The sequence below is a fragment of the Myotis davidii genome, unplaced genomic scaffold, assembly GCF_000327345.1.
Source record: "Myotis davidii unplaced genomic scaffold, ASM32734v1 scaffold570, whole genome shotgun sequence".
Lineage (NCBI taxonomy): Eukaryota > Metazoa > Chordata > Mammalia > Chiroptera > Vespertilionidae > Myotis > Myotis davidii.
The window spans coordinates 4537077-4553811 of record NW_006283631.1 but is presented as its reverse complement, the minus strand read 5'-3'; the positions used below and the strand labels follow the sequence as shown (position 1 = coordinate 4553811).

The 16735-nt window shown below is 37.6% G+C and overlaps 1 protein-coding gene across 1 annotated transcript in view; it reads left to right on the top strand.

Moving 5' to 3' along the window:
* Window positions 1-20: 20 nt before the first annotated feature.
* TIPARP (TCDD-inducible poly(ADP-ribose) polymerase) overlaps window positions 21-16735 on the top strand; it is a 28014-nt gene continuing 11299 nt past the window's right edge. Inside the window, exons 1-2 of the mRNA XM_006753831.2 lie at window positions 21-197; window positions 2489-3444. Coding sequence (XP_006753894.1) covers window positions 2528-3444 — 917 coding nt within the window. The 5' untranslated portion in view covers window positions 21-197; window positions 2489-2527. The remainder of the gene's footprint in view (window positions 198-2488; window positions 3445-16735) is intronic.

Sequence of the window (16735 nt, the reverse complement as noted above, 5' to 3'; positions counted from 1 at the left end):
GCACGGTGGCCCGGGGAGCCTTCCGGCCGCCCCGCGTTCCGCCTGCAGCCCAGAAGTTAGCAGGCTGTGTTCCGATTAACTTTGAAGGCGCGGGAGTCCTCGTCGCCCTTCCCGAGAAGCGGCGGCCACTTTCCCCCGGCGCTTCGCGGGGCGGTTCTGCGATCCTGCGAGACCCGCGGAGCGATCCTCTGGGGAAGGTCGGTTGAGGGGGTGAAGAGTGGACTGAAAGGCCCCGTGAGTGGCTTCTGGGATGGAGGGGATCCCGGGCTGGGGAGGAGGCTGGACCTCCTTCCGAGTCCCAAGTTTGGGGCCGGCGATTCCCGTGGAGCGGGCTCCGAGCCGAGCGTGCCAGGGAAATCGGGGCACCTAGAGGTGAGGGGAGGAGAGGTGGGGGGCCTGCGGAGGGGGACCCTAGGAGGTGCCCTGCCAATCTCTGTTTGTCGGTATGCAAACTTTAATTGAGGAACTAGGTTCTGTTGACTTCCCCACTCCTCCAGGTCTCTGCCGCCTCAGGTTTATTTCCGAGTGTGACAGAGGACAATCATGGGAAAAGTTGAAGTGTGTGACTCAAGATCGGCTTAAGGTCTGCTGTGCCCGGAGTGGGTGTGATAGGAGGGTGTGCGTGTGTGCGTGCGTGTGTGTGTGCGTGCGTGTGTGGAGGATGGCACAGGCCGGTTTGGTGTGGCGGAGAGGGAATACCACAGTCTGTGCCAATTGTGCCTTGAGGCAAGAGCACTGAATGATGAATAATAACGCCTGGCTTGGCCGCTTTCCAGTTGATTTATGTCTTCTGTCAAGTCCCTCCTTCTTCGTGAAGCTTTTCCCTAACAATGGCAGCTCACACTGAACTCTTTCTACCGTTTCCTTTTGTACTTATCTTGGAGGCTAACACCTTGTGGGAGGTTTTTTGTGTTTTTGTTTTTCTTTTAAATCATTTTTCTGCGTTTGATCATTATGCACTTTTTACCCGCACAGATTCAAGAATCCAATTAGACCTTTAATATTCACTTTTCAGGGGACTCAATTTTATTATTTTGGGTTGTTGTTGACCCATAAAGACGAATAGAACTAGGCACTTCAGGTTCTTTTTCTTCAGTTATTTAGACAAAAACATATCCTGAGTACCCACTGTTTGCATTGTGTTAGGCACTGTAATGGGCACCTGGGTTGCATGCTTGATGAAGTCATGGGGCCTTGCATCAAATATCTCTTTCAGTCCATTGGATAAGAGAGAAGAATATTAATTGCTCATCACCAATCCTTTTACACCTGACACAATGCTTAATAAATATTTTCAGAATTAATTAATGAGTGCTAGACTATGGAGGTGATACCATTTGTCATTTTACAAAGTTTCCTTTGCTTTATACTTTGTTCACCATTTGTCATTTTACAAAGTTTCCTTGGCTTTATTCTTTGTTCCATTTTTTCCCCAAAGGGTCTGATTCCTTAAAGAAAGAACTTTTATTCTCTTTCAGTAGTTCATAAGGAATCTGAAAATGTGGCTTGTGTTTTATATTCTTATGTTATTTTCTACAATATTCCTTCATTTGCCTTTAAAAAATACATGTGTAACTTTTTTGAAGACAAGGACAAAGGGGTCTCTTTATGAGGTTGTGTTTGGTTTCTAAAACAGTGTGTGCTGTAGTTGTTGCTGATTTACTTTCTGTTGCTAAACAAGCCCTGGTATTCCTCCTCCAGCAGTGGTAATGTTTTGGGGATTGCAAAAGTAGACCCTTAATGTCTTTGGGGTTTATATTGAAACTTTCTGAATACAGCAGGTCATCAAAAATATCATTTTGTTGTATGAACTTAACTCTTGTTTATAACAATTAGCCTATGGTAAAATTGGTTTCATTATACTTGTTTTCCCTAAAGTCACAGGTGACCTTAAGTAAGGATTTAACTGAATAGAAATGCTTCAACAGGCTCCTGGCTTTCTCCCATATAACATTTTGAGAGACCCTATTTTCTGAGTATATCCTCACACCCCAAATTCACTCACTATTTAACTTTGAAGTTTATCCTTCATTTGATGAACTTTTTTTTTTTTTTTTTTTTTTACAAAGAAACAGTCTTGTCACCTCATGAGAAAGGCGATAAATAACTCTGAAAAGAACCACAAAGCAGTGAAGATGTGGTTTCCCTGCTGTCATCAGTTAGGCACACTTATTTTTACCCCTCATTCTGCCCCTCCCATTCTACCCTAGTCTTAGAGTAAAAATTCATACCCCAGCAAAAGTACAAATTGTATATTAAGTCCACAAATAAATTTCAAGTGCCTAAAATACTCTTTCTCTTTTACTTTTACCTTCTGTGGGCATAGCCCTGGCTGTTTTGGAGCCTTGATTTCTCAATAAAATCTAAAAAGATGAAATACAATGTAAGAGGAGTGATTTCAGTAACTTACAAAAACTAAACATTTTGATGAATGAATGGTATCCAGTTGTCAGCTTGTAAATGATCATCTTCTTTCCTTTCCTGGTAGGATTTTAGACTCTGAGGAGCAATTGGAGCTAATCCACATATGGAAATGGAAACCACCGAACCTGAGCCAGACTGTGTAGTGCAGCCTCCCTCTCCTCCTGATGACTTTTCATGCCAAATGAGACTCTCTGAGAAGATCACTCCATTGAAGACTTGTTTTAAGAAAAAGGATCAGAAGAGATTGGGAACTGGAACCCTGAGGTCTTTGAGGCCAATATTAAACACTTTGCTAGAATCTGGCTCACTTGGTGGGGTTTTTAGATCCAGAAACCAGGATGCAGATGAGAACAGCTTACATGAACCTATGGTGAAAAAACCCCTGGAAATCAACACATCCTGTCCACCAACAGAAAACAATATGTCTGTCTTGATTCCTGAGGGGACAAATGTCGGGGACCAAATACCAGAAACTCGCCCTTCTACTGATGCTCCAGAACAAGTGATTCCAATCCAGGATCACAACTTTCCATCAGAAACCATTAGTGGGACAGTGGCTGATTCTACAGCAGGGCACTTCCAGACTGCCCTTTTGCACCCAGTTTCAAGTGATGTTCCCGTTAGTCCTGACTGCATAGACAAAGTCATGGATTATGTTCCAGGGGTTTTCCAAGACAACAGTTTTACAATTCAATACATTTTGGACACCAGTGATAAGTTGAGTACCGAGCTCTTTCAGGATAAAAGTGAGGAGGCCTCCCTTGATCTTGTATTTGAGTTGGTGAACCAGCTACAGTACCACACTCACCAAGAGAACGAAATTGAAATTTGCATGGACTTTTTGCAAGGCATGTGTATTTATGGCAGGGATTGTTTGAAACACCACACGGTCTTGCCCTATCATTGGCAGATCAAGAGGACAACTACCCAAAAGTGGCAGAGTGTATCCAATGATTCCCAGGAGCACTTGGAAAGATTTTACTGTAACCCAGAGAATGATAGGATGAGAATGAAGTATGGGTACGTATTTATAACTTCTTTAAAGCTGTTGTTAATTACTATAGAGAAGGTAAAGAAGTTAAAAGCTTAGTAGGGTAGTTTCTTTTAAATAACCTAACAGTTTTATTCTTTTTTCCACTGTTATTCTTCTGGCTGTGTGCTGTACTGATTTTTCATAGTGGTTGAATGAAGGCTATTTACCTAACCAGACAATAAAGTTTTTATGATTTGAACAATTCAGGTATTACTCTGTGCAATATGTACCTGACTGAGAAGTTACCTGTACATTGAATGTTGTAAATCAAATATAATTTTAATCATATGGGAGAACTTGATTTTGAAAGAAAATCCATGATGAGTCTTATAACCTTAGACTCATACCTAATATATATAATTTTCAAGTTTTGCATATTGAGTAGCTGCTACTTTTTAAAGGAAAATAGTATTGTCTGGAGATTTTTGTGGCCCTCTTGATTTTGAATGGTACAAACTGTTTTTGTAAATGATTCAGAAGTTTCTTCCAAACATGAATCCTGTTCAAGCATATTAATTTGTTTTTTAGTTTCCTTAAAACTTTTTGCCATTAAGTTTATTATTTTATTTATCTTATAGTAAAATAAATTCTGCAATTCAGCATACTTTTTTAAAAAATGAGTCTTTTAACAATGAGTAGAGGATACATTTATTTATCATTTACATAAAAACAGTTAACATATAAGTAATTTGGTTCTTTTAGTATGGATATCTAAGCAATATTCACTGATAGGAAACTGAAATTTTCATATCTGAATTCTTTAATTGAATTTAAAAGTGAAGAAGAAAATGATAGTTGCCACATGTAGAGTTACTAGTGCAAAAATGGCTGCATAATAACATTAATCTTTATATTTCTAAGTTGTTTATCCTGTAGTATGGAAGGAGTTAAAATGTGTGATGTTAATAGTTATTTGTGTATGACCAAGAGTAAATATTCAAATTACTTAGGGGAAAAGAGCACTTCTGTACATGCTACCTGATTTGGGAGACCATAAGGGCATCCTGACTGCTCCACAGATAATGAATAGCCTGCTGATATGTGTAGTACTGAAATGAATGATCCATAGAGAGGAAAACGACCCTGAGTGTCCTAGACCAGAAGTCCAGGGGAAAAACTTCCTTGAGAGAGTCATCTTTGTTCACAGATAAGTTGGGTTACTCTATTCAAGAGAGTAAACAAGCAAATGGTGGCAGTAAACCATTTCCAAGTTGTTTAATTCCGTTAATCTTGATGTTCAACTTCTGTATTTCTAACATGGTGCCAAAGCATTGTTGGCATTGCAGAAACCTGGTCTTTTTATTTTTTTTTTAACTTCTCTTGTTCCCATTTAGTATTAGATAAGTGGTTTCTTTTTAATAGTTCAGGCATATAGTGCTCAGATCTGTGTCTTTTTAGCAACTCAACTATGAGACTAGAATTTTGAGATGCAAAGGGACATCTGGAGGGATGTATGGAACAAGATGAGAAACAACATGAGGCCCAAGTTTAAAGGCATCATTATTATATAGAAGACTCCTTGGGATTAAAGTAAGGTTATATCAGTAATGTAGTTTTCCTGATCATGAATGTATTATCTTGATAATAGAATGCATCCAAGATTCTATTTTGCTTGGGTAGTGAAATTCTTAGATCCTGTAATAAAGCTAAATACTTTAACTTCATATTTTAAAGCCAGCATTGGAAGACAACAATGTTTTCCATTCTCTTAAAATCTTTTTAATAAGGCTTTGTCTAAAATCTCTGTTGCCCATGAGCTAGCAATTCTAATTGGTATGTAAAGGGTAATTAATTTTATATACTCCAAAAGCCACTCTATCTTTACCATCTCCAGATTGCGAAACTGCAGAATAGTAGCCTCCCACTTCACTCTTACGAAGCACATTTCCTGTCTGCTGAGTACTTCAGCATCTGGTACATTAAGTTTCTCTCTGTTTGAATTGGTCAGGATTATTGTCCAACACATTACGTTCTGTTATTATCAGCAAGGCAAGATGGGTATTTTGATGGAGAGAATCCAGGAACTCTTAGGTCAGCAGTATATTGGGTATTTTGTCCTTCGGTAAAATTACTTTGCTGAAGAATAGACATGGATATTGTTGAATTAGTTATAAAGTAGTTGCAGTGAGTGCTTGATTTCCAAATCAGTTTTACTGAAGTAATGTTTATTTGACACTTGAGAGGAAAGGTATGAGCGAATTATTATTGTAATTATTGTTGCTAATACATTGGTAATGGTAGTAAGTTGTCCTGCCCTGATAAAAATAGCAAAGTATTAAGTTAATTATTAGTAATGTGAAGAAGGTTCACCATGGACTACAGTAAGAAATGTTATAAGATTGTAGATAACTAAGTGTCAAAAATTAGACTTTTGGGAAGTTGACCTGTGGTCATTGCAACCTGGTTTTCCTTGTATTCCAAAGCGATGTTGTGTTTCCTGGCAACAAGATGCAGATAACGGCATGTTGAGCCTTGCTGAGAGATTCACAAACAAGCTGGAGCAGCCCAGGTTCACATGGTTACCACATTATTTGGCTAAAGCTATTAATCTCTGTGGTCAGGCCTGTAAAGCTGGTCTATCTGTGCAGATTGCACATAACCAGGAAGTGTGTGTTCAGCTGTGTATATGTCCAAGTCAGACCCCAGCAGTCTTTGGGTTCAGGAGAAATGATTGACAGTTATTATCTCACTTGTGTTCAGTATTTTATATGACTTGATAAATCATTATTACATACTGTATCTATAATACTTCATTGTGTGGAACTTGGAGAAAGTTAATAGTTCTGCGTCTGCTGTGCAGATAAAATTCTTCCAAATTAGATTTACAGGGTTCATTTTATTCTCAAGAATGAAATTGGAAAGGAAGTTGAATTAGATAAATTCACAAGTCCATTCTGCCTCTTTAATCAAGATGCCTAGATACTAAAAATACACTTAATAAAGAGAATTTCAATAATAAATGCTTATTTGGTTCATTATAATGAAATTATTTTTAATTATTTTCCAATTTTGCCTTCACCCCAAATTATGATATAATCCTACTTTTCTGCCACACTGCTTTTGTACATCTGCAGATGTTCATTGCCAACATCAACTGGAAACTAGTTGTATGTGTGAGCTCCCTGTATTTACACACCGAGGCTTCTTTTACACACAGGATGGGCTTTGGAGAATTTCCAAATTCCAAATATGAAGTTAAGAAAACAACATTGAATGTTATGTTTTCAATTAAGAAAACATAGTCTCTGACAGTTTAGGCACTCATCCTTATTAGAAAATGATACTAAATGGCAAGTCTAAGTAGTTTTAAGAGAGCCTCACTAACTGTAGAATACCTTTGAGGATAATTGAAATTGTGGAGGATGTGCAAATCTCCCATTAGCAACTAAGATCGCCATTGGTTTTTACATTACATCCATTTTAAAGTGTGCCAGAAGTCTTATAGTTATTATTAACTATAAAGAAGAGGCATTCTGCAAACCTTAATTTGGGGTTAATCTGTAGATGAAAATATAGCCTGTGATTATTTCTAATTCTGAAAGTTTTGAAGGAGAGTGGGAGGGTGAAGTAGAAAGTTGCAAAGCCCAACTCCAGGGTTAATTTTTCTCAGAGGACAATGTTCTTTTCTCCTCTTATGGAATTAAGGCATATTGATAAAAGAGGGAATTTTACTTGATATGACTTATGCCTAGAGTCTTGTCATAGTCTTAGTTTTGAGTGATTGCTAATTGCTTTTAGAAGTGTGTGTTTGTGTGTGTTTAATCTGTGCAGAGGATAATAAAGATGACTTCACAGGAACTCTGTGAAAGGAGACAGGAGAATTGCATGCTAATGATAATAAAGAGGATAGGATGTTCTTTTCTATGTGACTTGCAGAATGGATTATTTAAAATAGAGCCAACTCCTGACTGAACTCTACTGGAATAGTTAAATTAGCCAAGTTAGCTCTGGCCTGCACAGCTGTGATGATGTATGAACTAACTCATTATGTGCTATTGATAATACTGGAGAGATGAGAACAGCTGAATCTTACTATGCCTTGTGACTTTTTGGTATTTCTTGAATATACACAGCTGGATGAATTTGAATTTATTTTTAAAATTCCTGCCTAAGAGAAAGAGAGAGAGAGCTCCATAAGCAATAATTGTATTTGAAGTGACTTTCAAAATGTGTGCCTTGTGCTTGAGGATAAAGCAATCTAATGAATTATATTTTGTACCTCTTTATGATGCTATTTACATATGAAATAAAACTAATTGGCTTCTTTCTGTACTAATCTAGAGGAGTTACTGGGTCTGTTGAGCTATCACGGGAATCAGTAGCGATCATTCATTTATTTTCTGTGTGTGTGTTTTATCAATAAGCAGATTAGGCTTTTTCCCCCCATTGATTTTTTTTGAGAGAGAGAGAGAGAGAGAGAGAGAGAGAGAGAGAGAGAGGTATCAGTTGGTTGCCTTCCATACAAGCCCCAAACTGGCAACCCAGGTTTGTGCCCTGGACCAGGAATCGAACCCGTACTCCTTTGGTATGAGAGATGATGCTCTAACTCAGTGGTTCTCAACCTGTGGGTCGCGACCCCTCTGGCGGTCGAACGACCCTTTCACAGGGATTGCCTAAGACCATCCTGCATATCAGATATTTACATTACGATTCATAACAGTAGCAACATTACAGTTATGAAGTAGCAACGAAAATACTTTTATGGTTGGGTCACAACATGAGGAACTGTATTTAAAGGGCCAGAAAGTTGAGAACCACTGCCTAACCACTGAGCCAAGCCGGCCAGGGCTAGATTGGACTTTTTAAAGCACCTGTTACCTAGTTTCAGGTTAGGTCAGTCTGTTCCTAATGTATTTATGGTAATGAAAATGAACTTTGCAAGAAGCAAAGACAGTTGGAGTAAATAGCTTATAAGGTTATCTGGCAATCCCTAAAAATATATTAGATATTATACATTTTCTTATTGAGTTGACTATAAAGCTTTTACTTTTTGTTGTAAGTAAATGGGGAAAAGCAAGTAGTAACTCCTTATTCTGCATATGTGTACATGCAAAAAAAAACTTGCAACTTTTGATTGATTAATTCTACTGTGTCCCTGTAAATCTATTTTCTGTAAATCTATTTACCATAAAGCAAAGATAAATTCAGAAGTTCCTTCTATGCATCTCTGATCTTAGTGATTCTTAGTTTTATATTAGATTTGGGGCTACTTCTAAAGGGTAAAGCAGTATGTAGCCCATACAAACCTTGACTACACAAGGAATGCTACTAAAATCCAGCCATTTGAGATTATAACTGTTTTCTCATGGCCTTCCTTCTTTCTTATTCCATCATTTGAGACAACCAGATTCTCATCCTTTGTCTGATGGTAATAATTTTGATCACGTTTAAATTAGGACCTAAGGTGCTCTTAACCTAAGTCAGCAACCTTTAGTAATTACCAGTGTCCTGCTTGTGAGTTGCAGTTGTATTTTTGTGGAAAGAAAACTATATGTGTATATGTTTTTTGGGTTTTTTTCCAGAGGAAAAAACAAATGTATTTTGAGTTATAAGATAACTCTTGATTATTCTGGCCCAAGTTTCTATGAGGGTGGATAGGTTTTGCCAGAAAATCCCTCTGTTAAAAGCAGTAGAGTTTCTCTTCTAAAATAAATCTGGGAGTCTTAAGGTGAATATGAATGATTTTGAATCATTGGAAGACACTCGAGTGCTGAGGGTTGAACCATTTTCTATTTCATCTGGTTTTGATATCTATCTATATAAAAGCCTAAGCGACGGTTATGACAGAGTGACCAGAATGACCAGAACGACCGGTCCCAGTCGCTGTGATGCACACTGACCACCAGAGAGCAGACACTCAATGCAGGAGCTGGCCCCTGGTGGTCAGTGCACTCCTACAGCCAACTTCCCACAACCGGTCAACCTCCCGCGGCCTCTCTCCCTGGCTGGTCCCTACCCCCAGCTGGCCAGCCCTGATCTGCCCCAGTCGGGCCAGCCAACCTCCCCCCATCCCTCCCCCTGGCCAGCAGGCCCCGATCAGGACTGGGCGAGATGGCCCTGATTGGCCCTGATCACCAGCCAGGCCTAGGGACCCCACTTGTGCACAAATTCGTGCACCAGGCCTGTAGTTGTTAGATAATAGCTTGAGGTTTTTGGGTTGCACTGTACTTTGTAACACCATAAACAAACTGTGCAAAGAAATAATATACTCCTATAGTTCACCGTTTGTAGGCGCAAACAAGTCACATTTTAGATATGAAGACACTTCTTTAACAAAAACAAAATTTTCTACTCATAGATTTATGGTAGTGCTTTCTAGGGACTAAGGATTATGCTATACAAACTTACCTCTATTTAAAAACCCTGTGTTAAAACTAATCCCTGACACATTAACTAAAAGCCTTGACTTTCTAGTGTAGATTAATTCCTTGTTAATAGGGAAATTTGAAATTGCAGGCGGTAGGTTGTGAAATATATTTTTTAGTCTTTGAAAATAAAGGTTTTTATGTAAAATAAATAAATTCTACTTATTCAACTTTATATATATATTTGTTCTGTACAAAAGATAGTTTTGCAGTTTTGTGCTAAATATAACTGATTCTGTGATTAGGAACTCAAATTTTAGAAGTTGATGATATTAATAAATTTCTAATTCTGAAATTTCCAATTTTTCTTGCTGGCCTAGTCAGTTACTGTTGCTAAAGCAAGCATAGAAGGGAGTTTTAAGCATTCCTATTTGCAGTGTTCAGACAATAAAATGTGTCTGTCTCCGTGATCTTTCTCTGCTATATGTTATTTACTTATTGGTAACACCCACTTGACCAGTAGAGAACCTTTGCATGGTAATCACAATGAAAGGGTACGCTCATATGAGAGTGAGAATGTCAGAATGACTGTTTCCTTTCACATGCTACAGAAACCAGTGATTTTCGAGTTTGTGTGCCACAAAGTGTTGTGTAAAGAGTGTATTAGAATCCCCTGTGACTAAATTGTCTGAGAAAGATTTGTTCAGGAAACTTGTATTCTTTATGCAAATGGTATTGTTGCTTCTGAGCATAAGGAAGGGTTTATGAATAGTCAGTGTTGAAACAGCACTTCTCACAATGATTGGAAAAGATACTTCATTTAGGCCACACTTACTGGAATTTGTTACATTAATTTTTATTTTTGGATTAAGATATTCTTAAACTGTCCCTTCTCATTTCACATATAGCCATAGAATTTGGGTGACTTTCTTTGCTCTAAAATTTACCATCACTGAATAGTCAGTGAAGAATGGCTGGGGTAGGGGCCCAAGGGTGAACTTTGCTTGCAGAAGTACATGTGCTTTCAGTATCTTGCCTGTACCCTGTGATCTTCACAGCTCCTGCAGCTGATCAGGGGACAGAGAGGGCAAATGGCAAAAAATACTCTAAATAATTTCCTGCTGTGATTGGTCTTTGGTTTCTGACAGTCACCTGGCTTCTCTCTTTCATTTCCAGGCATTGAGAGAATAAAAATAAGCACAGGAGAAATACTAGGTTTGCCTTCCAAGTTAATAATAATAAAAAATAGGACATACTTGAATGGGGATAGAGTATGTGAAACAGAAGAAACTTTGCTTACTTGCTTTCTGAGGTTTGGATTGTCCAAATGTGGCTGCACCTCAGGAGCATTGTGTAAAGTGTTCTACAGTTAATTAGCTACTAAAAATTACATAGACTCTTAAATTTGATAAAATTAAATATATTAGAGAAACTTGGTTTTGTAGAATCCCTTTCCTCTAGGAAAAATTGACTGGTATAAACCTTGTTGAAAGATTTTGTAGACATAGTTTACAAAATCTATAGACAAGAACAAACAACCTCTTGATATGTTTTCTATAGGAAATCTTATTTTTCCCTTTCAGAAATTAGCCCAGAAATAAAATAAGCTAATAGATTGTATCTTATTGGGAGTTAGAGTATATATTTTATGATAATTATTTATAATTAGTATTTCATTTATGTATAAGTGAGTTCTGAATTGTTTGAGCTTATTTGAAAACAGTTATTTTAAGCAATTTTAACATTTATATACACCTAATTTTATAATGTGTATGTAGAAAAGTTTTATAAACAAATTTTTTCAGCTCTCTCTAAATACTGTGAAATTCTATATCCACAAAATTGAATTAATCAGTATTTGTGTTTTGAGTACACAGCAGACATTTTGTATTGTCTACATTGAGGTAAAATAGAAATCCCTCAGTTTAAAAATATTTAACAAAGGTATATTTACTCATCTTCACAAAAAGCAACAGCTGCATAATTTAAGGTAGCACAAGGAATAGTACACATTATTTTAATCTATTGTGTGCTTTTTATCACAAATTCTTGCAGAAATTAAGTTTCACTTCATCAGGCAATGGTAGTCAGAGACATGTAGAAGTATTTCTCACTTAAGTTACCTTCTAGGAGTCTCAATACATGTGATTAAACTTGGATAAAAGTTAAAGCTGCCCTGCAGGCATGGTTCGATGGTTGGGCGCTGAACTATGAACCAGGAGGTCTTGGTTTTCGATTCTAGTCAGGGCAAATGCCTGGATTTTGGGCCATGATGTCTTCAGGGTGCAAAATTAATCCCATGCCTTCATAAATAGATAGCAGTGAGGTCTTCTGAACTCCTAAGTATAATTTTTATTCACAGAAGATTATAGGCTTATCCACATATTATTACAAAGTTCTTTTGTATTTTTTTGCTTTGGTCCATAGTTTTGTAATAAAAACCAAAAAAAGCCCAACAACAGTATTTTAGTAGATTATTTTTTCTTCGAGTGGATATTCTAATTTGCTTTTGGTGGTTGCATGAAGGGGACTTCAATGTATGGTATTAAACTGTGTTATGTGTTTGTTTAGTTTCCCACATCCTTTTGGAGACTATAGAATACAAAAGCTTAAAAACGGTCCTAGCTAGTTTGGTTCAGTGGATAGAGCATTGGCCTGTGGACTGAAGGGTCCTGGGTTCGATTCGGTCATGGGTACAACCCAACCCCTAGTAGGGGGCATGTAGGAGGCAGCCAATCAATGATTCTCTTTCATTGATGTTTCTATCTCTCTCTTCCTCTCCCTGTTTACCTCCCCCTTCCTCTCTAAATCAATAAAAACGTATTTTTTAAAAAGACAACAATAAAAAAAACCAAAAAACAGGGCATCCTTTCATTTAGTAAACCTACCTGCCTTCAATTTTTCTTCTGTCTTATCCTCATTATTATTTCACTGTGTTCACTTCTAAAATGTCTTTAAGACCATCGATTAGATGTCCAACAATTTGTAAATCAGACATGGGGTTTTGCGCACAGATAAATGTGATTCTAGATGCCACTCACTAACTGACTGCATTCTCTTATTTCTAAGATGTCTCAGAAGGGACCAAAGGAGCAGCACACACAGTCAGAATTTTGCCTTTTGATGATTCCTTTCTAAGAGTTGTTTCTTAAAGTGGGGAATATTTTTACCTACCCCAAAATCTTTTGAGGCATTTAGAACCATAATATAAATCTACGATTCAAGATGGATATTAATTATTTTACAGAGTGATCTAAGCCTTAGCAATCCTGGCTTGATTAGGTCAGGGTCTCCTTAAATATAGGCAGATATAACTGAGAGTCAACATTTGATGTGTAGCCTACCCATAATTACTGAGGGCCATATGCATAATTATAAACTCCCAATTTTGATTTATAGGTATATCTGTGTCGCCAGCTATTCTGGATACAAAGGGAAAACTCAGTTGTTACCAAGACCCTAGGTCTTAGTATAAAATTTAAGTATAGAATTTTAACTTCTGGTAAATATTGAAAGATGTTGCTTTGTACGTAGGCATTTATAGGTAATTTTTATTGCCTCCTCCAATAGCTCTGTGCTATTTGAGTCAGTGTTAGCAAAAAAATCTTAATAACAGAATAAGTAACCATTATTGTTTCTAGTACAGAAAATTTAAAGCACATAGTCAGTCCTCCAAAGTTTAATAATTATTCTGCTTCTACAAAATATGCTGGTATTGTATATGCCATGGCTTTGATTCTCATCACCTTATAACATATTTGAAAGGTTATATAAGCTGCCAGATATTCCAGCGTTGCTAAATGAGTTCCTGAAAACATCAAAGCCAGGTATCAAAAGCCAGCTATATTTTGTGTGCCTGTGAAATTTCTTTAGCAGCAGCAAACATACCCCATCTGTCATGCCTGTCTCAAGTCTGTAGGAGAAGAGCCTTAACACTCTCTTCATATTGCATTTGATCTTTAGCCTTCTATCAATATGACCCTCAGTTTGGGGAGACATTTCATTTTATATCATAGTAATAAAATAAGAGGACCTATTAATTGTGTCAGGTTAGTCTAGCTGATTAGAACAGGTGTTATTGAGGTCACAGGTTTGTCCTTGTAGAAACCAGTTAACTCTTACAGGCAGGAAGCCACAGTGCCAAACTCTAACCCATCCAGTTAAAACTGTAAAGAAGTAGGATCCAGAAACTTATTCTTAATTGACCTCTGCTAAAGTCTGATTTCTATATTTTATTTACATCATCTTCCCATTTAAATGTGTTCCACCTCCTACAATTCCTATCTCATTTAATGGCACTGTTAACCAGTCACCCAGACCAGAAACATAGGACACATCTTGAACTCATTCTACTCCCTTCAGTCCCACATGTAATCATCCTTCATGCAGTTAGGTTCTAACTCTTAAGTACCCCTGAGCATCCCTTGCCTCCTCCATTTTCTGTCATCGTTTGTCTTAAGAGCAATGCTAATAGCTGTAGATGGCTAAGCATAGAATAATAAATATTAAAGCAAAATAAGTGCCTTCCCCACCCTTCCTCAATCTTTCCCCACCCTCCCCTTCCAAAAATAAACAAATCAGTCCATACCACTGCTGCTGGAGTGACCTTTATAAAAGGCAATCTGAATCTTGTTGAAAATCCACCAGTGATTCTTACTGCCCACAGAATCAAATCCTAACCTCTTAACCCAGAATACAAAGCTCTTCATTATCTGGCCCCAGCCAACCTATCTGTAATCCAGTTTTTTATCTTATCATCCCCCTCACACACACATACACCCTGACCTCCCATATGAACTACAAGTGCTGCATGCTCTTGGGTCCCTCCTGCCTTGCTTGGTTAGCATCTACACATGTCACTGTGCAAGTGGTGTCGTGCCTCCCATTGTCTGCCTGGTGGTGGCCAGATTTGGCTCTCATTTCATCTACTCTGGGATACCTCCCTTGACCATATTTCCTGACCCCTTTTTCAGCAGAGGTAGCTCTCTCTCTAAAATGTTCCCAAACCACCTTTGTGTCACATTTCTTACTATGCCACAGGGTTTGTCTTTTCTGTCTCTTCTTCCACTGACTCTGGCATTTTGTTATTGTTGCTCTTCCACACAACCCTTTACTTGTAAAATTTCATATTATTTAAATTGTTCCTAGCTTTTTTTTCTTTTACAGAAAGTTATCTTGGATTGATAAAGTCTCTTACTTTTCCTAACCTTTTCCATTTTTGGATGCCAGTAACCACCTCCTCTCTCATAATTCTGTCTGCCTATTCTTTGTCCTCTTATTCCAGGATTGTACTTGCTGCTGATGAATATAAATAGGCAGATGCACTGCTTCTTTGGTTTTTCATTTCTCTCAAAGCCATTGAAAGCCAGGGACTACATCTGTTTAATGCTTTGTGTGTTGCCTAAAACAGCCAACCATCACTATTACCACACACATGACTTATAACTGCTTTCTGATAATAGAAAACAATGGTTTGATAAAGAAGAGTGGTAAATGTTGAACATTTACGCATTTGTACTGATGCAGATTGAGGAGGGAAAAAAACCTCTTGGCTTTGGAGTTTTTAGGCATTACTTGTTTGTGGGAGAGCAGGTGGTAAAATTGATCTTATAAAAAGATAATTTAATGTTTTTCAGATTTGTTGTTTTGTCTCTGTCAAGTCTAGAAAAGCATATTGAAAATCAAATAGAGCTAAAACAGTACTTTGATACATCAATGCAAGGAACATTTGGTTGTAGTAAATTAGGATTTGTCATAGAAATTTCATAATGGCCAAAGGACTGAAATGCACAGAGAATGTAGCAAAAGCTGCAGTTTTAGATGTCTTTATCATGCAAATCATTATCTATGAAGTCTTAGTAATACAGGCTTAAACAAAAATTGCTAGAATGATGTCCAGAATAAAATCTGATACTTTAATAGCAAAAAGCATTGGCTGTGTATATTATAATGCATGTTAACCTAATGACTGCTGTTCTAAGAACTCCTTAGAAAAATCCTGAGGATTTATTAACTCATAATTGGGAAAAGTTTTTGGTAAATAAACATAAAGCAGGAAAATCTACTTAGAAATTGGCAATGATCTTAAGAGGGAAAAAGAGCCAAGAGTCTCTTGGCTCTGTGATAACATCACACTCTCCTAAAGTTAAGCCCTGGCCGGTGTGACTCGGTTGATTGGAGCATTGTCCCATACACTAAAATTTGACAGGTTCGATTCCTGGTAAGGGCACATACCCAGGTTGTAGGTTCAGTTCCTGGTCGGTGCGTATAGGAGGCAACCAATTGATGTTCTTCACATCACTGTTTCTCTCCCCTCCCCCCCCCCTTCCTCTCTCTAAAATCAATAAAAACCATACCCTCAGGTGAGGATTTAAAAAAAAAAAATTATTCTAAAGTTAAGTGAAAACTGTTTACAGCAACTTGATGTGGTGTTTAGGCATAGGAGTTTGTTTTCGGTGTTGTTTCTCTTTTTTTCAAGGATTTCCCAGAAGTATTTTTTCCTCTTTGATTGGATATTCCTATTTACCATAATTTTTTTAATAATCCTCACCCAAGGATATTTTTTCATTGATGTTTAGAGAGAGTGGAAGGGAGAGGGAGAAACAAACACTGATGTGAGAGAGAGACACCAATTGGTTGCCTCCCACATGCCCCCAACCAGGGCTGGGAGCCTGCAACTGAGGTATGTGCCCTTGACTGGAATTGAACCCAGGACCCTTCGGTCTATGGACCAAAGCTCTATCCACTGAACCCAACCGGCTAGGGCTACCATAATTGTTTTAAACAAAGCAGTATCCAAATGTTATTTTAAAATACACTTTATTGTCTTATCCTCATTTTATAATTAAAATTATATGTTCTTTTTAAGACCTTGTCTTAACTAGTTTGTACAGTTTCTGAGCAAGAAATTAAGGATTTTGGAAGCTCTTTGGGAATTTTTAAAGACCATACTATTTTTTACAAGTTATGTGCT